The following is a 24,937-nucleotide window of genomic DNA, read 5'->3' on the forward strand; positions in this document are numbered from 1 at the left end:
TCTTGTGAACTGCCCGAGTGACACTCATATTTACTGCAAACAACAAGGGTGTCAAGATTCCAGAAACAAACATGTTCTCACTTCCTCCTCAGAGGCAGAGTCCAAACCAATGTGTGGATGGGTCCTTAGAGCTGCCTCCCTCACCAGGCTCAGCCTTGTCTGCTGAGTCCCTCTAAGTGACCCTGGTGTCACCAACGTAAGACAGTCCTGGCATCCAGGACATCCTGGGGCCCTGAAGTGGTGCGGGAAGCCGCAATCAGCCTGAGAGCTCCCGGGGCAGCTGGACCAGACCAGCAGTCCTCTCACGGCCCCAGAGTCCCACCAGCTGCTGCTACTGGTCTGGGGAGGCAGCCTGGCCCCCACGCTCACCAGCGTGGGTGAGAGAGAAGGCTGGAGAAAGCTGAAGGTCAAAAACTCCCCAGATGGCAGTTTTGGTCCTTCCTACCTGCTCAGCTGGGCCCAGGGACACAGACAACTGGACATATGCAGTTTCCTGGGCCTCTGTCTCCCTGTTACAGGAAAACGGGCATTCCCTCCAATTTCACGCCTGCCTGGAGCACACGTTCCGACGAGTGAAGGGCAATCCGTATAATGAGTTAAGATTTAAGTGCCAGCAGGGGTATGACAGGGCGAATGAGGGGCTCTGATCACACAGACGCAGGCGAGTATCAGGAGGGTGGGGGTCCAGGAGATCGGATCAACAGCTTCACACAGGTTCACAGAGCACCCCTCCTGGCATCCCTCCTGGGGGGGAAACATGCATGGGCCCCCAGAGTCAGCCACTCCCCCTAGGCTGGCCTGCGGGTCACCCTGGGCCAGACAGGGAAGGCAGAACTCACACCTTTGGCACCTCTAGTCAGATCCCTTGAGGCTCACCTTTTAAAAAAAGTTTATTATGTGTCTCTTGTCATCTTTGGGACTTTAGGGGAAAGGATAACAACAACAAAGGGCTCCTTTTGTTTTCTCAAATGGCCCCTTCTAAAATAGCCCCAGAACCCCAGTCTACAACCTTAGGGGCCCCAAGAACAGGGCAGAGGACCCAACCTGCTGCCCTGGGGTCCAGATAGGGCTCAATGTTTGCTGAATGAATAAGTGAGCCTTACCATGACCCGAGCACCTTAGTGTGACCTGAGACTGGAGGCTTACTGTGACCACCAGCACCTGCCACTGCCCCCCAGGCCATCCTGAGGACACCTCTCACCACTGTCCCCTCCCCATGAAACACAACATGGGCCTTTCCCATTCAAGCCTGTGTGCAGCACTGACAACACATAAAATAAGCTCACATGGGCTCGTAAACCCCTACAGCCAGCCCTGGAACGTGGTGCAGCCTCCAACCCAGACCCAGCAGCAGTTTGGTCCACGGGAACCCTCAGGAAGGGACACATTCCCTGGTAGGTGGTAATTATTGCTGTAACAATTACAAATATCAATATAACCTTCCTGCTGGTTGATGGCTCCCAGTAGCACTTGCAAAATTTAGATAGTGCACATTAATGCAAAAACAAAACAAAACAAAAAAGATGCCTATTTATCTTTATAACCATTTTCAGTAAGACTTTTTTCTTTTTTTAAAAAACAACTTGCTTCCACTAAGTTCTAATCATAAATATTGAATCTGATTTGGTAAAAAGACCATAAGTGCGAAGGTAGGCTGGCCTGGGTCTGACGGCTGTGGGGGTCAAGGTGACCCTGGACACGGGCAGGAGACAGCTCCCGGCCTGCACTGGTGCAGGACTTCCCAGAGGGCAGAGGGCCAGTCTGCAAGCACGGAGGCTGTTTTCCCACTGCCCTGCCTCTGCAATGGGTTGATGCCACAGTGAGCCACAGCAGAGATGAATGACAGCCAGAGTCGACGGTGTTGGCTCATGAGCTGGGGTCCATCACCCAGGGCCACATGGTGTGGCAGGGGAAGGCCATGGTCTCAGGCTCAGCCGCTTCCCTTGGTCTGTGGGAGGGGCCGACAGGAAGAACTCCCTGAACATCTCCTTTCCCTCCAAGGAAACACACCACATACACACAGAGACTGGAGTCTCTCTTCACGTGGCTATTTACAAACTTGACGTTTAAACTGAAATAAAAAGGTGTTAGAATATGAGAGGCTCACGAGCGGAGCAGTGCTCCCCTTTCAGGCCTGGGGAGCTGAGAAAGGTGGGCCTTAGGTGACCCGGGGAGTCCACATGTGGGAACCTGTCACAACCTGTTAGGTTGCTCCGAGGTCCCCCCCGGGAGGAACACAACCGCGTGCAGTTTCCTACAGCCACAGCATGACACGGCCCCAAAGAACAGGCCCAGGGGCCTTGGACTGGGCTTCTCTCAACAAGGTTGCACCCACGCTCCACCTGCTAGTCCCTCTCCAGCAGCCCCACGCCAGCCTGGGCTTCTCTCATGGCTATCAGGGGGCACAGGGGCCTGGACTGCTTCATCCTTCTTGCTGGACTCAAGAGAACCCCCATACACACACACACCCATGAATTCCCAGCCTCGGGGGCTCACTTCTGTTTTGCCTCCAGCTCCTAGCGCTGCTGCCCAGCACTCAGGGGTGGGGGGTGGGGAGACGGTCCACAAGGACTCGAAGGGGGTGTCTGTGGGATGAAGGAGCCATCAGCTGAATGTAGCTGAGCAAGGCGGCCCCCTGGAAACCAAAGCCAGCAGTCCCCGTGGTAGAGAGGGGAGCCCAAGTCTGCAGCCCACCCTGGGCAGTCGCACTCCACTCCTTGGGTACCGCAGGTCCCATTGCTGTCTCCACAGGTGCCACCACCTCCTCGGCTGTGGTCCATGGGTACACTTTGTGTAAGTGGGCTCTACAGGGAGGGGGGTCCCCAATATGGTGGTTGGATTAAAGCTGGAGAGCCGGAGTAGGGGGGCACCTAGGTGGCTTAGTCAGTGGACCATCCAGGTCTTCAGCTCAGGTCATGATCTCAGGGTCATGGGATCAAGCCCCCCGTTGGGCTCTGTGCTCAGCACAGAGTCTGCTTGTCCTTCTCCCTCTGCTCTTTCTACCACCACCACCCCCATGCTCTCTTTCCCAAATACATTAATAAGATTTAAAACAAAAACAAAAACAAAACCAAGAAACTAGAAAGCCGGGCCTCCAGCACCTGCTGGCTCTCGTTATGCCATTTTAGAAGCTTGGAAGTTATCTGTGGGTTTCACACCCAGGTGGGCGATACCAATTTCCCTGCTAAGACAAAGTCTGAGGAAGAGGAAGTGGCTGATTCCTAATAGACCAAGGGGGGCTGCTGAGGCATGGCCAGGCCGGCCCTTCCTGGCACTCCGGGCGGTGGGGACACCAGCCGTCTGGGCGTTCTGACCGTGGGCAGGACTCTCATAGCCCAGGGAGGGAAGCACCAAGAGCGTCCACCCTTGCCCTGAGAGGGGGCCAGTAAACCTTCCAGGAGGCTAGAGATGCTGGGGGGCACAGGAGAGTTTGAGCGGCCGGCTTTCCCAGGGCTTTGCTCCAACGGCCCTCCGTCCAGCCTCGGAAACAAAGTCGAAGCTGAACCTCAGTGGAGCTCCAGCTGGGAAGCGATTCCATGCGCAAGTGTCCCGTCGGTGTCCCTGTCCTGCCCCATCCTGCCCCTGCTCCCCCCACCCATGGCCGCCCCCCAATGGCTGAGGATTCAGGCCACAACTGGTTAACTGCACAGGGTGAATTCGAGCCTGCGGCGGCTGCAGGCTGACTGTCTTCACTCAGCACCGTAATCGGCACATCTGCAGACAGGAAATCCTCCTCGCTGCGAGTTCCCAGTCTATTATCTGAGACACCTGGTGTGGGTGGGTGATTCAGAGACAAACAATGAGCCGGCCCCCTGCACAGCAATTAACTGCTTTAACTGCTAATGTGTTTAATCCACCACGTGGAGATCAAGGCTGGGCAGAGGAAGAGGCTCAGGAGTCCTCCCAGGCTTGCAGACTGCCGGGCCCTCCTCGCCATCCCTGCGCAGACTGTCCTCACCAGCCGTGACCCAGGTGCCAAGCACAAGCTCGGCCCCACGGAAGCTCCTCGTGGCCCTTGCTATGTGTCCTCCGGACACGAGGGCCATCCTTCCCTCCTGTTTTTTACACACGTCAAAGTCCCGCTGGTGTGCACGCAGCACTCGCTACTGGAGCAGGACCCACGGTCCCAGAGCTATTTGCTGGGCCAGCCCTTCGGCCCCCAGGGGAGCTTTATTTTAACCTCCTGGCCCACTGATCGTCCTTCATTGCAAGCAGAAACGATGCTTGGCTAAAGGCTTATCAGGGTAAACCGGCAGAAAACATTCCCAGTTGTTAAACTGGGAAGTGGCTCCCGATTGTTTACAAAACCTGGCCCGGGAGCTAGCAGCAAAGTCAGCACATGCCCGTACAGCCCCAGGAGGCGTGCCAGAAACCGCCGCCGCCACCGCAGCGCCGCCTCGGGAAGCAAGGTCAAAGGCCAAGGACTGTGAAAAGCTTCCACCCCCAGCATCAATCACGTTGGGCAGACTGTCTGGGGGATGCTCTTTTTGAAAATACAGAAAATAAAACGGACTCCTGCAGAGGGGAGGACAGGCATGTGCACCAGGGGCCCCTTGTGTCGCCCACCAGGGACCTGTCTGGAAGCTGGGAGGACCTCGAGGCTTCCCCAGGGCACAGCCCCTTGCCCTCTGAGCTGCTGCCCTTAGCGTAGGCTTAGCGGATGGCATATTGGCATAGGCCTTTGCCTCTGTCCAACGGCAAGAGAAGGGATGTGGGTGTTTGGGGTCCCCAAGGTGTTATCAGGGGACAAAGGAAGAGGCTGGGGGTGCAGACGGGAAGGGAGAGACTTGCCACTGCACCTTTTAGAATGGACTTCAAGATAAATGTCAACTTACACTTCTGGACCTGAAAAGTTATAGAATCTTTCACGGTATTTACCAAAATAAACCCACTTCAATTTACTTTTATGAACCGAACAAGAGTATTTCCTGTGGCCATTTACTAAGTTTTGGGCAAGAGGCACTAAATGAACTGCAAGGAGTTTTCCTTGCTTCTTAAATCTGCCTGTGTTGACCACACACAAGTGAAGGACTCCAACTTCCTCAGAGTTTATCTCATGGTCTGATTTCCCAGCATTCTGAGGACTCAGAAAAATCAGAGAAGCTTCTCAGAAGCACACTGCTCTATGACGCAGCCCGGCTCCTCCCGGGAGCCTCCCCGCAGGGGATGCCGGGACCAGGCCAACTAGGTCCTGACAGACACTGACATGAAGGCCCCTCTGAGCACTCAGTAAACATTTGATAAACCGATGTGGGGGTGGCTGAGGATTCTGACAGCTACACAGTTCCGAGCCCGGGCTCACGGAGGAGGGACAATGGACCAGGCTCAGTGCAGAGAGACCCTGGCGAACTGGAAATAGCGCACAGGGCCAGACCCCACTCACAGCCACAGGCAGGCTCATGATGGACACTCTGAGCTCTCTGCTTTTCCCGCCTGGCTCCTGGCCAGGGCGCCTTTCCTCAGAGCCCATGTCCCTTCCCTCAGACCAGCTGAGGCCCAGGCCCTGGGCAGGTGTCTCCCTACTCCATCCCCACTCTCCATCCTGCTCCCTTGCGGTGCAGGGAGGAGCCAGCCCGGGAGGGAGTACGTCCAGCAATGTCAGCAACAGGCTAATTCTGTCCAGCCATGCTTGCTCAACTTTCGCCCCTCTCTCCCCACAGAAAGCTAGACCCACACCTCTCAGAGAATGGGAGGATGAGAACACAACCACGTGTGGGTGAGCTGGCTTCCAAGCCATGTGCAGCAGAGGAAGGCCCAAGGCCTCGGCCCCATCACTGACGCCATCTTGGGAGATCTGCAAAGTGTGGTTTCCACAAAAGCCAGTGAGGCATTTACTCCTGCAGAGCTCAAACCCACCCACTGGAGGTGAGGGAAACACCTCCACGGGCTGTTCCGATGGCCTAAGAGGTGTGCTGTGACAGCTGACCCACCCAAAAGCCAGCAGGACGAGGGGAGCCCTGGAGACAGCAGGAAGGGGGAGGCGATGCTGCTGGTCTCCATGTGGCTCACCTGTGGCTCGGCGCACCCTTACCTATGGCCCACAGAACGGTGTTGAAAGTGCCCATGTCCTCCTTGCCAGAGCTGAGGTCCTCCCAGGTAACCTGGAGCTGGCCATCTGGGAGCCTCCGTACTCTGGAGGGGGTACAGCCTCTCAGGAACCGGGTGCCTTGAGATGCCATGTACTCCGTGACCAAGGAAGACATTTGCTGCAAAGCATAAGAGATGTGCTGTGAGGGCCGGGTGGCAGTGAGAACGTCCACTCCTAATGACTGTGGGAGGAAAGGACATGGTCTCCTGCCTGCTTAAAAAAAGCCCTAGAGGAGCCCAAGAAAGGTCCATTCAAGGGGGAAGGTCCAAGGCCCCCCGGCTGCTAGGTGGCCTCTGTCCACCCCTACTTCTGGGTCCCCTTGTCCTCTGTGGAAGTGAGGGCTGAGCTGGGAGAGCACCTGATGCCAGCTCCAAATCCGAGAACCTGGGGCCCTTGGATTAGGATGCACTTGACCTTCAGGGTCTTCTCTACATGCCGATTAACTAAGTCTTCACTGAAAACAGTGACAGAGAAGCACCCTTTGCCCCTGGGGGCTCTGGCCTGGCTGAATGAGATGATACTTGGCTCCATTCCTGCCACCATTGCCAAATGCTGTCACCTCCTCTGCCTCTGGGGAGTTGGGATAGTAGGTGGGCCCCTCTGCTCCCCACCAAGATATACAAGGTAGCAGGCATGGTGGGGGTGGGTGGAGGTGGACCCTGGCATCTGCAGAGAGGGCTCCCTCCTCCCAGCCTTGGAGGCTCTGTACCCCCTGGCTGCAGATGGGGGCTCAGCTCCTGGGGCCGCTGTGGGGGGGGTGGCAGGGCTTGCGCTGACCAGAGCCCCAGTCAGACACAGCTTCCTGGTACCCGCTCATATAAAGACATACACCATGAGGAGCCCTGCCTGTTCAGGACTGTCACATGAGTCACAGGAACACAAGTGTAGGCGGCTCCTCCCTCTGGACTCCTGATGAGCCTGGAGTCTCTGTCACAGTCCGTGGGGGAATTACTGGGCCCAACTGAGCCACGTGGCCAGACCATGTGCCTGCCACCAGGGCTGCACATCCTTCTTAGGCAGGGCCTGGGTCACCTGGCCTCCCCACTGTGCCCCCATGTCCCAGGGCATCCCCTCTTGTCGGTCTCCAACTTCTGCCTGGGCTGGAAGGCCAGTCTTCTGAGTGGTCCCTGTCCCTACAGGCCCCCCTACTTCACAGGCCTTGTCCTTCTCAGTGTCCTACAGCGTGGCCTCATGTGGTTCCTGTCTGGTTTGCGACTGGCCGTCTCCACCCATGGCCCGAGGCACCGAGACTTTCCCAGATGTTGCCGCCTGGCCTGGCTAGCTCAGTCGGTTAAGGGTCTGCCTTTAGCTCAGGTCATGATCCCAAAGTCTTGAGATCAAATCTCGCATCAGGCTCCTCACTCAGGGGAGAGCCTCCTTTTCCCTCTGCCATACATTCTCCCTACTCATTTGCTCTTTCTCTTTCTCTCTGACATAAAATCTCAGAAAGAAAGCAAGAAAGCAAGCAAGTACGGCCCCACACAGCATATACAGCATCCACCGGGTGGGCTGGGGCTGGGCGCTGGACACGGCAGGCCCACTGCTTCCCCACCCCTGCAAGAGCTCATGAGGCCAGACAGCACAGACGGACAGGGGTCTGTCTTCCTTCTCAGGCACGTGAAAGGAAATTTTGACCTCTTGACAGTGAAAGCCCTAGACTTGGGTTTTAACAGGTGACTTTTTCTTGAAGAATTTTAGTTAAACAAACAAACAAACAGCAAACCACGTGCCCCTGCCTCTGCCATCATCAGGGGCGTCTATGGCCCTAATGCGGGTCAGGACAACCTGTACTCTTCAGACCCCACAGGGTGGCCCTCTGAGCTCCTGCCATGTGGCTCTCAGGAGTGGCCAACTGACAGGCAGGCCGTGAGAGGAGCTGGCCCCATGCAGTGGACAGGACGTGGAACTGGCGGGGCTTCAGAGGCTGTGTGGGACACTCTGAGCACTCAGGGTGGGCTGCCGGCCAGGACAGCCACCAAGTGCTCGTCCTTACTCATACATTCCCTCTTTTCTGTCACCTCCTAAGGCTCCCATGGCCTTACCAGTCTGGCACCTGCTTCCCGACCCGGTGCTGTCCCCACGGAGGTGGCACCCTGCTCAGACACCAGAGGAGCTCAGCAGGGGAGATGGGGGACAGCAGACTAGCCACCACATTCTTTCTGCTTTCTAATGGAGGGACTAGAAGGGTTGACCCAACCTTGTGGTCCATGAGGCTGGCCTGCCGTGCCCACCAATGTCCCTTTGATCTGGGGGGATGTTGCCATACATTCCATGGGCCAGCCCCTCCTCCCACACTCTGGCAGGTGTTTTCTGTTTCAGGAACAATCTCCTCACTCAACACAAGGGCCAGTTTTGAAAGACTGAGACCTCACTCCCAGACCACACCTGCACCCGCCTGGGAGAGAGCACAGGGTGGGAGCTGGGGCACCCACGGCCATACCTGGTCAAAGCCCCGGAGAGGGATGCTTCTTATCATGACGGTCGTGTCCAATCCGAGACCGGTGAGGAAGCCAGCACACTCCAGGGCCACGTCTGCCAGAGGCTAAGGAAGGCTAATGGATCGTGACATCAGGAGCCAAGGGACCGGGAGGGCACCAGGCAGCAGGAAGGATTCTGGGAAAGCAGCAGCTGTGGCCAGACACCCCCAGTGCTCTGGCCAGCCACCCGCTCCCCCACAATCTCCAGTCAGCCTGGAAGAGGCTCCCAACACAAGCCACAAAGACCCCCTCCCACACCCCGACCTCAGAAACACATGTCCAAAGTGAGGAGGGGACTCTGAGAGCCACGGCACAGGGGCACCCTCCAGCACCCAGGGCCAGGTGGCTTCTGCCTCCATGGGGCATCTGTCCAGGCTCCTTGCAATTCAATATCAGCCTTTGGTGCCAGGACCCCCAAGGGGTCCGAGTAGCAACAGAAGGGAAGAGTGTCCTTCATGAAAGAAATAGAAGAGCTACCTTCGAACCTGGCTCCCAGCTAGCAGTCCCAGCTTTCCCCTTCCCTCAGCTATCCCCTCTCCTGACCTCAGATCCTCCCATGGCTCCTCCCTTGAGCCTCTCTGGTGTTACCGCTCCTTCTGAAGGAACAGGCCCGGATGGGACTGCTCTCCAGGGAGCACCACCTGCCTCACGGCTGTGTCCAGCTGCCCTGAAGGGCTCCAGGCATCTCAGTGTGCGGCTCAGGAAATGCCTCCAGGAAGCCCTAGCCTCAAAGGTCAGCCTCAAATTGTCCCCTGGGTACAGGTCATCTGCCCTGAGTGGCCCTGGAAACGCCAGACTCCAGGCGGCAGACGGTCCTCCCTGCTGGAAGGGAGGGCCATGGGGGAGGGGCTGTAGGAACCGGGTGTCCCCTCTCAGGCCTGTGAGCACAGCCGGCTGTCACCTGTACGCCGGCAAAGGATACAGCTGGCCCCGACCACCAACCTGTTAGAGGAAAGGACACAGAGGGAAAGAATGGTGAGTACCATACGTGGCTCACCATGGCCCCCATGCAGCTGTCCTGAATGGGGCCTCTGTCAGGGGAACAGGGCCCTTGAGCTTCCCTGCAAGGTGCCTGGTCAGCTGATGTGTCACTGTTGATGAATCAGCCAAGGCTCACTGTTCAAACAGGTTGTCCCAAGGTACAAAACCCACTTCCCAGAGGCTCTGACTGTGAGATAAATGACAAACACAGTGTCACTGAATCAGAAAATTGCCAGGTGGTGAAGGATGTGAGTGGTCAGTGAGAGAAGAGCCCATGTCCTGCGAGAGATCCCAGGAGTGCCACTGATGTGGAGTCCACGGGTGTGTGGAGGAAAAGCCCAGTGGAATAAGGGGAATGGTTTTCCTTCTGTCCTAGTGTAAACTCTTGGCATGGGGTTCCCTCCGGATCTTCGGTGGCAGATATGCTCTGTAGGACGGGGAGGGCACCAGACAGCAGGGAGGATTCTGGGAAAGCAGTGGCTAGTCAGAACATCCTCGGACCCTGGAAGGCCAGGCTGTCCAGCCCCACCTCACACGGGCCGGGGCCAGGAGGGCCAGTTCCTTGGAGCAAAGATGAGGACACCTGGGGGGCAGCGGGAGACATAGGACACTGGGACCCAGAAGAGTCATTTAAAATATCTACCCTAGTAGCATAAGCCCTCTCTTGTGATTCAGCTCCACTCTGCATATGTGAACACACATGCACACCAGCACAAACACACACACACATGCGCACAGCCTAACATAGACCGAAAATTCCCAGCCCGGGTGGCAACATGTGGGTGGGCTTGTCAGATCACCCCTTCAGCCTTTGAACAAGAGGAGGTGATGTAAGGACGGATAAGCCCAATGTCAGCACTAATCCCGGCAGGTACTAATGATATAATTCCATTTCAAAAAGCAGTCTATCCCGTGGAATACTGCCGCAGGTGCCCCGCGGAAGGCAACTGGCACACGGCTTCCTCTCGGGGGCCGGGGACAGAACTGGGCTGGAGTCATGCTCGGGGCGAGTGAACAGAGCTCACCGCATGAGAAAGTTGAGAAGAACACTAGGCCACGCGGCTGGCAGGAGCACGGAGATGCATTCAGGGTCCCATACGGGCCTGGCAATGTCTAAGAAACAGACACGGTGGCATTCACGCGGATCCACATGTGGATGTGGCAACACACACAGGTGTGTAACAGGTAAGTCTCTGTGGAGGGACGTTTTCAAAATGACACAATCTAACTTCTTTTGTGCTCGATGTATGCGGTGAGAAGCACAAGCTTTCCTCTAAGATGTGAAAGCCACAGCCACATCACACTGTTGTGTGATGTGGGAGCCCCTCTGTTGGACAACAGGGCTGTCCTGGCCTGTCTTGGAGACTTCTGGCCTCTGGGACGTGGGCCCTCCAGCAGGAGCTAGCCAGCTGTCAGCTATTGCCTGCAGGACATCTCCAGACCCTTGTGTCACATTGCTAAGGATGTGGGAGGGCAGTCTCCGGATTTTGGCATGACTGCTTTGTTTCTGCTGCCCCCTGGTCCCTCGCCACTTCTTGCCCTGTGTGGTTGGGAAGCCGGACAGGGAGGTAGGCAGGCGGCCATGCAGATGCGGAACCCCCAGGTCCCCCTATCCCGGAGCCACCTCAGCATTCTGGGCCTCCCACTCTCACCTCCCAGTCATGGGGACCCACCCTTCTCAGGCCACCAGCTCTGAGCTGCCAACAGAGGGCACATCTGGGAGGAGGCTGGTGCCAGCCAGCTCAGCCACTCCAAAGTGGGTGCCTTGACTGCATGTGTAGAGCTCAAATCTCATAAACAAATACGCGTCCTGCCTTCTGGAAGGTAATCTGAAGTCTCTTCTTGTCGTGAGCAAGGATTATCAACAATACTGGTTTTCACTCCACCCCACCCCCAATTTGTCAAATGGTCATTATTCTTTGCAGAACATAGGCTCCAAGAACTCAGAAAACTCCCTTCAAATGAGTTGAAGTAGGAAAACGCCAGAGCAAAGACAGACAGACTCTGGAGTCTCTAGATCACAAGGGCCAGAAGAGGGACTCTGGTTTTTTTGTTTTGTTTTGTTTTGTTTTGTTTTTGTAGCCTTGAAACTGCACAGAAAGTCCTCTGGCGGCTGAGGGGATTCCTGGCCAGGAAGGGGGCCTGGGAACAACGGGGCCAAGGCCAGTTGCCAAGGTGCAGGGACCAGTGCTGGCCTTGGCCCACCACAGGACAGGGGTGCTGGCAGCAGCAGAAGTCAGGACCTGCTTGTCAGATTCGGGGTGGAAGGGCCCGAGTGAGCCTCCGCAGGATGGAAACCCTCACCTTGTCACTACGTTAAGAGACCCGGACTTAAGGGCACTGGCCCATGTGGGCAGTCACCACCCTCCATCCTGGGAGCCCCTGATGCGATCGTACATGTGTTCTGGGCAACCCTGCTGTCTGTGCCCTTCGGTGTGCAAACATTTCATGCGAAGCTGTAACAACCATGGGATTAGCCTAATCACAGGGCAGCCTTTCTTGTTCAAAATCTGAATGGGGGAGGAAGCAGAAACAAAAGCCTTAATTCAGACCCTCGAAGCCCCAGCTTAAAGAGCCCTCCACCTGCCTCTCGAGTCTGAAGGCCCCTGATCCGCTCCCCAAAGGAGAACACCCACACAAAGTGAGGGCCTCACAGCAGGCACCTGGCTCCTTGGCAGCCCCACCAGTGCAGGAAATGCCAGGTGGGCTACCGAGCGCAGGTGCCCCGGGAAGGCCACGGGCGCGGAGCAAGGCCTCCTTCCCAGTGGGGGCTAGCTCCAGGCTTGCCTGGGATCTGCCGGCCCCATCCCACCTATCAGGGTCTGACACTGGGCCCACCTGCGCCCAGCCAGAGCCTCTCTGTTCTGGCCTCATAACAATGCCACCCCGAGTTGTTGTTTTCCTTGTTGTGTTCCTCCCGGCAGCCCTCCACACACCAGGGAGAGATCTTTACGGGCTGGTAGCCAAGTTGCCGGCAGAGAGCCCATCTCCCTTTTGCTGGACACAAGGTGTCACACCAAACGAACATGGGTATTAAGCGGGAAATGAGAAAATTCACAGCAAGGAGTTTTTCTAACACAACGTCTGTGGTTCTTTGCAGGATAAAATTTCTATCCTTCCCTTTTGTGCTCAGGGAAAGAGAAGAATGATCATAATACCTAATCAGCTTCCAGACTTGAAATAAGGGTCCAAAAAAAAAAAAAATGCTCTTTCTAGGACCACGTCTGACAGGCAGTATAAAATCAGCCTGAGTTAAAGAAACACCCTTCTGCACAGAGCTCTGGGCCGTAAGGACAGAGCAGCTGTGGAAGGCAGGACACTCCTGGCAACTGGGAAGAGTAGTGAGTGTATCAGGCCAACGTGGGGGAAGAGCTGCCCCAGGTAGCTCCAGTCTCATTCAAGTCCTCTGCCGTCAGAGAAAGGTGATGGCACTGGGGTCACCCCCAAGCTGCCAGCTCAGAGCCCAGCTGTGCAAAGAGCTAGCCTGCAGACCTGGAGTGAACCCCAGGCGGGCTTGCTGACCGGCTAGGCTGGGGAGCCAAGGGGGCGTGGAGCAGAGTGACCCCGGTTCCCCACCCTTAGGGCACCTAAACAGTTACAGGCGGTGGAGACCTGAGGATCCTGGCCCAGGGAAGGTTGGGAGGCCAGGCTCAGGTCCCAGCCAGGATGCCCAGGCCCAGAGGCGTGGAAGAGGTGGTCCTCCAGCTGAGTGAGCCAAGATCACCAGGCCATGGGATCAAAGGTGGAGCCGAAATCCTCTGGCCTGCCTCCTTGAAGGCACTGTGGGGAGCTGGCCTACCTTTCTCCCTTCCACCCTCCCTCTACCTGCCAGGGAGTCGCTGGGCTGGACATCTGGGACACGCAGATGCCGTCTCTAAGCCTCCCCATGAAGGGCAGCACACTCCCTTTGCACCCCCACTTCCTCCCCTGGTGGTTGATAATTTCTGGAAGTGACCATTATTCCCCTGATCTTTACTTCTGAAGGGGCTCCTGCTACCTGCCCAGGGGACCCTGTTCTTCCCCCAGAATCTTCCTTACTTCTTCAACCTGTGCCAGCCACAAAGCTGGCATTCAGGTGGCTGAGGCTGAGTAGATGCCAATCTTGTGGTCCCATCTCGGGCCGAGGGTGTGGCTCCAAGGGTCTGGGGCACCAGGGCTCCCCCCCAGCCCCAGCTTGGCCTCCGAGGGCCCTGCTCACAGACTTGGGAGCTCATGCTGCATACAGTGAAGGTTTCCATACATGATCTGTCACCTCGGGGTGCCAAGCCGGGCACCCAGCCATGTCGTGAAGACTTTCATTCTTCCCAACAGCCAGGCTTGGGCTTCATCATTCCCTCCCTGCCATCTCTCTAGCCCTGGGCTCCCCAGGCCTGGATTCAAGCAAAGCAAGACAGTGGGGAGGGGCTCCTCACATGTCTGGAAGGCTCAACACCTCTGTGGCCACTGGGGTCCGTGCCTCGAGGGGACAAAGATGTGGAACAACCACAGGAGGCTGAAGGGCTGTGGGCCCCACCGAGGGCTACTGGCCCCTGTGCCCCACTTGAATGCACCCCAAAAGGTCTCGATGCTGCCCATGCCCCATCATGGGAAGGGATGGAGGGAGGAAAGCCCATGTGCATGCTGCAGAGCTCACAAGGGATGCGGGGCCAGCCATGCCCCTCGGGAACCTCTGATGGGGTCGTAGGGAGCTGGCTGGTGGGGACCACACTCGCTGGGTGCCCTCCACCACCAGCCGCGCCTCCCGACGGGACCCAGCGGAGATGCCCCACCCGCTACAGGAGGCACGACAGGGCCGGGGGGCCAGCCCTCAGGTCCATATTAATTTCAGCTCCATTTTAAAGGCGAGTTAAAATAAACACAGGGAATATTTATAAGGCAAATAAATCTGGCAGAAACAGCCCCTCCAAGTGTGAGTGGAGGCCTCCCCCTCAGCCCCAGCCCAAGCTGATAAAATACAGAAATGCTACTGTAGACCCTCCGGGCTTATTTTGACTGCAGGAGAGGAATGCAGCATGTAAACAGTGCCTCCCATATCACACTGTTACAACTTGCATTAACGGCACCGGACAAAAGCCACATTTTCACAGAAGCATCGTACAGGGATATATCTCCAGCTTAATTTTTAAAAAAAACCATTTCCTCACATAAATCATGCTCAGAACGAAACGGGTGACTGATACATTGCAAACTCTTTTTTTTCTTCAACAATAACATACCTAGATTCCTTCTAAACGAAAGAGCTTTTTTTTTTCTTAAAAAAAAAAAAATCTTCTAAATGTTTTTTTTCTGAAGAAAATAAACACAGTGCTTGCTCTCCCGGCCGAAAGATCTGGGGTGGTGTCTTCCCCGCCTGGCTGCCCTGGCTGTAAGGTTGCGGAGGAAGGGACCGGGCCCTAGGACACCGCGCGGAGCACCAGTGGCACCAGGTGTGCCTGGGCCTCCCAACCTCCCCAGCCCAAGTGATGGCCCCGACCAGCCTCTCTGCACACCCAGCCTCCTGTGAGCAGTGGCTTGAGAGGCGATCACTGCAAACTGACCCCTTCCTGGACACGGAGACGGGAAAATAGCAAACAAAGGAAACAACAGAAGATATAGGAACTAATTTGACAGAAGACCGGGATTCAGCAAATGTTGGCCTTTGGTTACAGGCCGAGGTGACCGAAGTGCACGGGGGCCTCAGACAGGACACACGCTCCGGTGGCAGCTGGAGCTGTCTGAACCACAGCCGGAGGACCACTATGGAGAGGCTGGCAGAACGGGTCTACACTCCACCCACAGGAATCAGTGCAAAAGAAAACTGAGAAGATCTGAGGCCATTGCCAGGCACTTGGGCCAGTGGTACAGGAAAGTCAGAGTCAGAAGCCAGAGTGGGACTGGACTCTACTCAGGGACGGAGCTTTCACACTGGCTTGTGGGGCTGTTGGTCAGTGACACCAGAACCCTAGCAGCCCGGGTGCCACCCCGCCATGCCACCCCATACCACACATGTCATGCCACACCATACCATACCACACCACCATGCCATCCACGCCACACCAAACATGAACTGCCAACACCCCAAGAATGTAGAGGAAAATCCGACCTATGGAAGCCCTAAAGGAAAACACAGGGGCTCTTTTTCGAAAGCTATCTTGGGGGTGGAGCAGGCCTTCCTGAACATGCAATAAATCTAAAAGCCATTAAGTGTAAAGAAAGATCTAAGGTAGGTGAGGAAAAATAAATAAATAAATAAATAAACCATTTGTACACCACGCAAGTGAAATGACATGACAAGCCAAGAAAATGTGTGGTCAAAATGGCCTGAGATCACAGCCCGAGCCCGCGAAACAGCTGGAAGATAAGGAACAGATAAGAAAAAAGAAAAACTAGTTAGAAAGTAGGCCACGGACCAAGCTGACAACACACACACACACACACACACACACACACACACACTCTTTCTCTCTCTCTCTCACACACACTCATACGCTCACCGACACACTCAGTTTTAAAAGGCTAGTAAATACAGGAAATGACGACTAAAAATAGCAAGGGCAAACAGACTCAAGGTCACATTTAACCCCTTAGCGAGCTAAAGATAAAAGAACAGATAACCCAGACAGTTCAGCATCAAGGAAAAAAGTGATCAGTGTCACAGCATGAAAATTACGAACTTCTGTATGAAATAATATCACCAAGTAAAAAGAGAAAGCACAGCCTGGGGAGCCAGTGGAATGAGACAGAGGGATCCAAGCCAGCATGAGCTTGACCACCTCATTGGAGGCACCACGCATGCCTTGGGCAGAAACAACTGCTATTTACCCCTGCCCCTAGAGCAGGAGGAGAGGCTCCTTACTGTTTCCCCGCTCATGAAAAAGCTGATGGCCCAGCCCCATTAGGGGGAAGTGGGGAGCAGGCAGAGGTGTGCCTGGAAATGCTGGACAGCCCACAAGGAGGGAGCACCTGCTAGCAGGACGTGGGAAGCCCTGTACCTGGGTTCTCTGCTTACAGGACACCCCCCCCCCGACAGGTATGTAGAACACGTAAGAAGCATTATGCCAGCAGATAAGATGCACACCAAAGGTGTTCACTGCAGCATTTCATAACGCCGACAAAAAGAGCCTAGTGAGACACTCGTGAGTGGTGGGAAGATAAACTACAGTACAACCACTCAAGGGAATCAAGCCCTGACCCCAGCCAGAGATGCCTCAGGAAGTGGGAAACATCGAGGAGGAGAGCACACGCATGCCCATTCACACACACTGCCCTACACGTACACTTCTGCCCACACAGCCATCCTCCCTGGCACACTTTTCCACCTGTATTTTGTCAAAGCCAAGTCCCAAGGCAGCGGAGAGTCTGCTGACGACAAAGCCTCTGCTGCCCTCTGGTGGCCATTCCAGTCCCTGAGAGCACGGAGTCCCCCAGCCGCCACTCCCAGGGCCTGTGTGGACCTGGAATCCCCACCCCACCACGGCCTGCTCTGTGGGGACAGGAAATGCATTTAGTGCATTAATACCTACTCACGGAGTATAAAACTGCTCACACACTGCACATCTCATTTCCTGGGCTATAGTTTCTGAGAACTTTGGAGACTTTGCTGCTTTTCAGAGAAGCCCAAGTTTCAAGCCAGGGGAAAGGGGATGTTTAATCAAGGCCTGCAGAAAGGCCAATGGATTTCCCAGAGGATCTGGCCTTACTTTCTCCTCCTGGAACATCCTTCTTCTGTGATGTCCCTGACGGACCCACTGGAAGCCCGGGGCTCCGGAAACCCTGTTTGAAAACCACTGCCCGAGATAGTGGCTGGTCCATTTGGTAATACACGGGTCATCACTTCCAAGACAGGCAACAGCCCCACCAAGGGGCACAAACACCATCCTCCCTGTCTGTAGACAGGAAAGAATGCACTAGGGAGAGAGGACCAATGTGTGGTTCTGAATGGCTCTGATGCTTGGAAACCGTGAACAAAAGAGGATCATCAGGGACACCTGGGTGGCTCAGCCGTTAAGCATCTGCCCAGGGTCCTGGGATCGAGCCCTGCATTGGGCTCCCTGCTCAGCGGAAAGCCTGCTTCTCCCTCTCCCACTCCCCCTGCTTGTGTTACCTCTCTTGCTGTGTCTGTCAAGTAAATAAATAAAATCTTTTAAAAAAATTAAAAAAAAAAAAAAAAGGAGCGCCATTAAGGCACACATGGGGTCTTACGTTTTTCCAGGGGATTCCTTCAGCCAGAAGAGGTCATCACTTGTAATTCCATATTCCAGGGCACCTTCGATCTATCCAGGAAAAAAAAAAAAAAACGGTCAGCATGAGAAGAGCGTCACTCAGCCTGTCCCCAGAGACTTTCCCCTCAAAGAAGATGACCATTTCATAGACACGACTCAAGCAGAACCACCCCAACCCACCCCTGGGGGTGCTTCCCTGCTCTACACACTGTCCGTCAGGTTGTGGCCTCTAAGGACCAGTGACCTGGGTTTATCTGACTAGGAGCACCATGAACTTTCTGGGCAAAGCACCCAGCACTCCTTGGCTGTTCGAGGTGGCTGGGAGCTGGTGCAGGGCCCGCAGCTTTTTCCTCCCTGCTCTCCAGGGCCTTACCCTTGATCCAGATGCTGGGCTCAGGGAGGGCAGCAGGGAAACAGAGTGACACAGGGTGTGGAGGGGCAGGCTGGCCCCAAGGGCACTGATGCTCCTGGGCATCCTCGAGGGAGCCCAGGAATCGTACAGACTCCCCTGATTCTCAGCAGAGCCTGAGGAGGGGCCACTAAGCAGGTGGGGGAGATCCAAGGACCAGATCCAGGATCTCCGTGGCCCATGAGAGTAAGAACAGTAAGATGTGCTGGTGGAGAGGAAGCGGAATGCAAACAGTTTATGATTCCGATTGGCAATAAAAATAAAGTCAGGAATTTCTCGGGTTTGTGGAAAGAAAACCAAAAGGTCTAGAAATCAAAGGGACTAAAACCCAAGCAAGCCTTGGCAGGCACCCAGGGAGGAGGTGGTAGGGTAGGCGGTGGGAGAGCGGAGCAGCCACTGAGCTTCCTCCCCCGGGGCCAGACAGCTCCTGCTCTATCCCCTGCCGGCCCAGGGAGATGCGGCGGCTGCCTAGGCGAGGTCCAGCTGGCTGGGGCCCAGATGACCGCCCAGCTCCTAGGAGCAGACTGTGGCCTTCGGGGCCATTATGCGGAACCAGCCTGGCTGAAGGGTGAGGGGTCGCTAATGGCTGCCCACCTCTGTCTGTCAGCAGCTACCTTGAACAATAGCACTCCACCACCCGACAGAGCCATGTAAGCCAGCCAAGGGCCACCTCTGTGCACAAGCCACCCATCCCCTCCAGAGGCCGCTCTTGCGGGCCCGACAGCTGGAGGCAGGCATGGTGTTCCTCTGGGGACCAGAGTGTGCCTTTTCCACCACGACCCCTCTGTTCCCTGTTTCCAGAGAAAGCACAGAACCAAAAGGGGAGGCTTGGGATTTCGGCATCTGAGGAGAAATGGAACCAGTGCCTTGTTCTTCTGCCATCTGGAGGCAGAAGTGGCCTCTAGGCCCAGGGAGTCTGTGTGCCTTGTGCACTTTGCTGCAGCCCGTGTGGAGGCTCAGGGCTTGTGCTGTCTGCTTCCCAGGGCCCCTGGGAGACCCACGAGGATATATGGCCTTGGCCAAGCCCCTTCCTGCTTCCCATCCCCCTCTGCATGAACTTGACCATATAGCCCCTTCCTTAGCTCCACCTGCCTTGTGGGAGTGAGGGCAAAGCAGCGCCCTCACAGAAGACCGGGGCGGTAAGGGGGACGAGGGCAAAAAACAGTGGTGCAAGGACCTCCCAGTGTTCACCCTTCCATAAAAACAGCCAGACAACTAGCAACAACAGTCAGATTCAACTTGTGGAGCACTCCAGAAATGAACCAAAAGGCTGCGGCAACACAGGGAATATTTAGTTAAGAAAAATGGCTGAAACTTGGTAAGAACGGTGAGTTTTGTGGTGTTGTGACAGACTCTAGACCCATCCCTCAGCACAGCAGCAACCTTGAGCAAGGGTGAGCAACTTAAAAAACATATTAGGGAGAGCCGAGCAGAGCCGGGCTGGAGCCCTGACAGAGCTCCTTCCCAGGAAACAGTCATCGGTCGACCTGGCTGGGCTTCCCCAGGAGACCCCAACTCAAAAGGCTGGTCTTCAACCTCGCGTGACCTTGCCCATGGCCAGAAGCCTCTCTCCGAGCAGGATCTGTCCCGTGACGGATGTCACAGCTGCCCAAGACAATGGATGACAGCAGAAACAAGCAATGCACCATCCCAGAGCTTAAAAGGAAAAGCCAAGGAGTGAGCTGTCCACGGGGGCTTTGAAAAGCTCCTGCACACTCCTGGGGACCTAGAAGGCTGGGTGTAGGCCCTGGGCTGCACACACACCTGGGAAAGGCCTGAGACAACCTAAGCTCTCACTTTTGGCTGGCCTTGGGGCCTCGCACAGGCAGGAAGTGAGAGCTAAGGCAGAGTTTCTGGCACCTGGCTGATGGCCCAAAGTTTGCCCTCAAATGCCTACAGAATCCCTCAGCAAAGACTGGGCCATTTCTCCTGGCGTTTCAGGAAATCTCTATCTAGTTACTCACTGAGCACTAAGCCAACGAGCAGAGACCTCGGTGGCATCCCTTGACAAAGAACAGACTTTACAAAATCTCTTCAGACATACAATGGCAATAAACAAAACCCTGTAGTGGAGAAAGATTCAGATGTCCAGAATTCTTGCGTTACTTTATCTGAACTACTCATTGCTCGAAAACAACAACAAAATTGTGAAATGCAAAGAACCAGGAAAGCATGACCTTCACACGTTACTGGGGGGAAAGGGGGTACGAGAAATGGTGCAGCCACTTTGGAAAACAGACGGCCGGCTCTTCAAAAGGTTAAAAACTATGTTACTGTATGACCCGTCAATTCTGTTCCTAGGTCTAGAGCCAAGAGAAGTGCAAACTTCAGTCCACGGAAAAACTTGTTCACAGCAGCGTTATTCACAACAGCTCAAAGTGCAAACAACTCGGATGTCCATCAACGGACAAGTGGACAAACAAAATTATGGTCCAGCCACACAATGGCTCGTTATTCAGGCATAGAAAGGAATGAAGGTCTGACCCAGGCTACCACGTGGATGAACCTTCTGCTGAGTGCAGAAAGCCAGGCACAAAGGCCACATGTTGTCTGATTTCATTTATGTGAAGTGCCCAGAATGGGCAAATCCACACAGAGACAGAAACCAGACTAGTGGTTGCCAGGGGCTGGGGAGCCACGAACATCAGTGACCACTCACGGGACAGGATTTCATCAGGGGCATGAAAATGTTCTGGAATGAGGTAGTGGTGACTGACGGTTGCACAACTCTGTGAATTAACCAAAAGCCCCTGAATCGTACCCTTTCAAAGGGTGCATTTTATGGTGGGAGAATCTTATGTCATGATGTGGAGTGGGGGCAGGAAGGAGAGGCTTGAGTCCTGGATGTTCCAACACCCTGACGCTGAGGAGAAAAGGAAGAATCAACAAAGAGAGACAAAGGAGACCAGAAGCAGGGGTGTCCCAGAGCCATGTGAAGAGTGGGGGGCTGTGGGGGTCCCTGCCGGGCTGTGTCCATAGAACGGAGTTGAGAGAGCATGAGAAGGTGACCAGAGTGAATATAGAAAAAAAAATTATTATTTTTTTTTTTAAGAAAAGAAAGAGCAGGGGGTGCCACTGGTGTGGGAAGTGTGAGCCAGGAGACCGTGAACGTGCCCAGGGTGCGAGGGAAGGCTGTGTGCTGGGGACACTCACGTGGGTCGGGTACCTCGGCCGCCCTCCGGTAGCGATGACAATATGCTCAGCCGAAAGCAGAGTCTGAGAATAAGCGGAGGAAGCTGTGGTCAGGCAGGTCTGCAGAGGCTGCCAGCAGAGATGCATGCTTTCTAATGACAGCCCCTGCCTTGCAGTGTGCACCCTGGGGCCAGCAGCTCAGGGGTCGCTCGGAGCTGGGAGCCTGTCCAGCGTCCTCGAGCCAGGAGGGAGCCCAGCAGGAGGGCGCAGGGAGACATTCTAACTCCAAGCAGCCTGCAGCTTACATGGCACCCTGCAGGTATCTCATCACCTCCAACCCCTGCAAAACTCCGCGAGGGTCTGATCACCCTGGCGCAGCGGGCAGCTGGGCACTGTGTGCCTCTTGGTGACGTGTCTCACCATCCATAAAGCATCATAACCAGCCTCAGAGGGATCTGTGGTCAATTCCCGCAGTGCTCATTACTGAGGACAGCACTGAGGTCGAACAGTGTTGGAGTGCTTGGAAGGGTCAGCACCACCGGAGTGGAGCCACTCGGGAGAGCCGGGCCCTCACCTCTTTCCCGCCTTTAGAGACACCGCAAATCGTGTGCGCGTCGACAAAGCTGGCCTTGATGTTAAAGTACATGACTTTTCTGCAAAATAAAAAAAAAAAGACTGTTAAATATATCCTCTGCATATTAGGCATCACCGATGGGACCAGAGAGGGAGCAGATGGCTAAAAAGCGAGCTCAGGGCCCACAGCCCCCTGTCCCCGGCCCAGGCCAGGGCAAGGGGTGAGTGGAGAACAGCACTGGGAAGTGTGCAGGGGGAGGAGGGCCATGGATCCTTGGAACTGCCAGGACAGAAGCCAGCTCAGGATGGCCCCAAGAGCCCAAGTACAGCCCCGGCGTGTGATGACAGACGTGGCTGGGCCTCCCCAGAGTCAAGCCTTGTCACCTGGACACATTCTAGCAGGGAGCAGAGGCCCTCCCTCCCAGTGACCCCCGACACCCAAATGACCAACTTCCGGCAGACAAGGGATGGTGCCCACCACCCCCTGCCTTTAGGGGATAGTAAGGCTGGAAAACAGGCATGACGAGGACAGAATGCTAGTCAGGTACATGGTGTGCAGAAACGATCCACACCTCCTAATAATGAAGGCCACTCCATATGGTGGGTTCTTGGCGCCTTTGGTAAGGCTTCACCACCTCGACTGTATGTCCTCCCCACAGTTGTGCCCTGTGACTCCATTTGCCGCCTGGGCTGTAAGAACCAAGCCCTCACTCACCCCCATGGCCCAGTAACAGCCAGAGGACACAGATGTAAATTCCACACTGGCTTCCTTCTGTGGGCACCTCAGAAGGTGGGCTTGGGCCTGCCTGGCACTTGCCTGGGAGCTGCCTGGGGCCAGCAGGAAGCATAGCGGAACCCTGTGCTTCCAACAAAATGCCCTAGGGAATACTGAGCCCCACACAGAGGAAAAGTGATAGGATGCAGCTTAGCTCCCTGAGGTGGCAGGGGATGGCCAGGATGGGCAGGTGGGCCACATCCCCCGCTCAACTGTCCTGGGCTTCATGGGCACAAAATGGCTGCCTATTGCATAGCCTCAGGAAGACTCCTTGGAATCTTGGAGGTCCTTGGAGCCCAGCACATAGTGCTCAGATGAAAGCCACCAGACCTCAGAGGTCAAACTGTCCCCTCCATGACCTGTACAAGCAAAGGGCAGAGCTACAGGGCTGGGAGCCAAGCCTGGCCAGAGCTGAGTGCAGCCTGGGGCACCTCTCCTTCTGGCAGCAGCTCCTTGGGGAGGGCGCTTTGGTGGAAGGAACCATTGGCATCGGGGCTGGGGGAGCCCAGAGGGTTGATGGGACCCAGCCATTTCAGGCCAGAATGATCACGTTGGACGTGGTGAGGTGTGGGGTTCAGAGTGTGCTGGCTGGGTATCCTCTTTGCAACAGCAACGTGGGGCTCACTGGGCTCTTTCCACATCACTGTGGTTGATCCTGCCAGAAGAAAGGCCACCTGCCTCGAGGGAGGCAACGGCCACCAGGATGGCCCTCTCCGCGCCCCCACTCTCCAGCCTCTGGACTCCGCAGCGCCAGCCCCAAGCATGCCTCCTCCCTGGTGTAGACCCAGGCTCCGGCTGTCCCGCCAACACGCCCCTCACCCCCCTCACTACTCCAGGCTCTGCTGGTGCCAGCTTATAGGCCAGCCTTTCATCCCCAGGGCCCTGGCCCCATCCACCCTGTATGCATACATCCCACCCCACGGGCAGGGACTTCTTGTCTTGTCACTGCCGGGCCTCTGGTGAGAGAGTGCACAAAAGGAGGAAAGGTCCCCAGAGAGGGTGGGAGGGCTGGCCAAGGCCTCAGTACCTATCCTGCAGCTGGACCCGGTGCCCCCAGTTCAGGGACTTGACATGGTTCTGCACGGCCTCGGCCATTGTCGTCCTAGGAACACACAGGACAGGTCAGAAACCGCCAAAGGAGCACGAACTGCTGAGTCCCACAACACATGAGGAGATGCAAACAGCGAGTTAGCAGAAATCCCAAGAAACAAGCTGATTCTAAAGGTGGAGAAACGTTGGGCGCCTGGGTGGCTCAGCTGGATACTGGAGAAGCGACTGCCTTTGGCCCAGGTTATGATCCTGGAGTCCTGGGATCGAGTCCCGCATCAGGCTCCCTGCTCATCGGGGAGTCTGCTTCTCCCTCTGACCTTTCCCCTCTCATGCTTTCTCTCTAATAAATAAAATCTTCAAACAAAAAAATAAAAATAAAGGTGGAAGAACGTAACATCTATGTCCACAGCCACTGTCTCTGTCCTGGGTCTGGGGCTGTGGGCCTTGGGCCTCAAGGAAAACGGGGGCTTTGGGCCTCATTTGGGCCCCTTCATCAGGACACATCAGTGGCCCTGAGTCTCAGTCATCTGAGCACCACTGAGGGGCCTGTGTGCAGCTTGGAGCAGACCCAGTGCCACCTGCAGAAGCTCCATCAGTTTCTCGCTGCGCACTAGTGGCCCCTGGGCCTGGACTGTCCTTTGTGAGGGTGTCCTATGTGCCACAGGACCTTTACCAGCATCCCAGGAGACACAGCAGCCCCCGATCAGCAGTGATAGCCAAAGTGTCTCCAAACTTTTCGAAATGTGGGGAAGGGGGTCGCCCCTGGGTGAGTGTTCCTGTCTGGTAGCTGACTCCCGTGAGGGTTAAAGGGGCAGCAAACCTCCTCTCCCCCCTCCTCCCCCACCCCAGGAGCACAGAAGTGAGGGGAGTGGGCAGGGCTCCTCACCAGTTATGCGGGACCGGCTGGAGGGCCCAGCCGTAGTGGGGGGCATCTCGGACCATGCCCCCTAGCAGCGCTGCCTGGTGCATCAGCTTCTTAGGGATGCAGCCAACATTCACGCACGTGCCACCGAGGCCCCACCTGGTACCTGGCAGGTTGGGAAGACCCTGCTTAGATTCACATTCGGGGTCCGGAAGGCTCTCTTGTTCCTCTCCACCCAGGTAAGAGTCCTTTCAGCTACTGTAACTCAAGCGTGCTCCGGGTGAACCCTGCCCTGGGAATTTAGTCTCCATGACTATAGTCAAAGTGGTCTTTAAATCAGAAGACTTTAAAGTAAGGGCAGCTGACTTGCCAAGGAGGACACTGGCCAG

General features: G+C 55.7%; 1 protein-coding gene across 7 annotated transcripts in view; it reads right to left on the bottom strand.

Moving 5' to 3' along the window:
* Positions 1-24,937, bottom strand: part of LOC111142575 (thioredoxin reductase 2) — a 50,609-nt gene that overhangs the window by 13,317 nt on the left and 12,355 nt on the right. For all 7 annotated transcript variants that reach the window (XM_022495857.1, XM_022495851.1, XM_022495850.1 and 4 more), the window contains 8 exons: positions 24,573-24,714; positions 23,664-23,738; positions 21,863-21,941; positions 21,310-21,372; positions 17,728-17,798; positions 9,488-9,507; positions 8,529-8,620; positions 6,032-6,206 (listed from right to left, as the gene is read on the bottom strand). In XM_022495857.1, the coding sequence (XP_022351565.1) occupies positions 6,032-6,206; positions 8,529-8,620; positions 9,488-9,507; positions 17,728-17,798; positions 21,310-21,372; positions 21,863-21,941; positions 23,664-23,738; positions 24,573-24,655 (658 nt within the window). In that variant the 5' untranslated portion in view covers positions 24,656-24,714. The remainder of the gene's footprint in view (positions 1-6,031; positions 6,207-8,528; positions 8,621-9,487; positions 9,508-17,727; positions 17,799-21,309; positions 21,373-21,862; positions 21,942-23,663; positions 23,739-24,572; positions 24,715-24,937) is intronic.

This window comes from Enhydra lutris, unplaced genomic scaffold, assembly GCF_002288905.1.
Source record: "Enhydra lutris kenyoni isolate GAN:26980312 unplaced genomic scaffold, ASM228890v2 scaffoldscaffold8, whole genome shotgun sequence".
Taxonomy (NCBI): domain Eukaryota; kingdom Metazoa; phylum Chordata; class Mammalia; order Carnivora; family Mustelidae; genus Enhydra; species Enhydra lutris.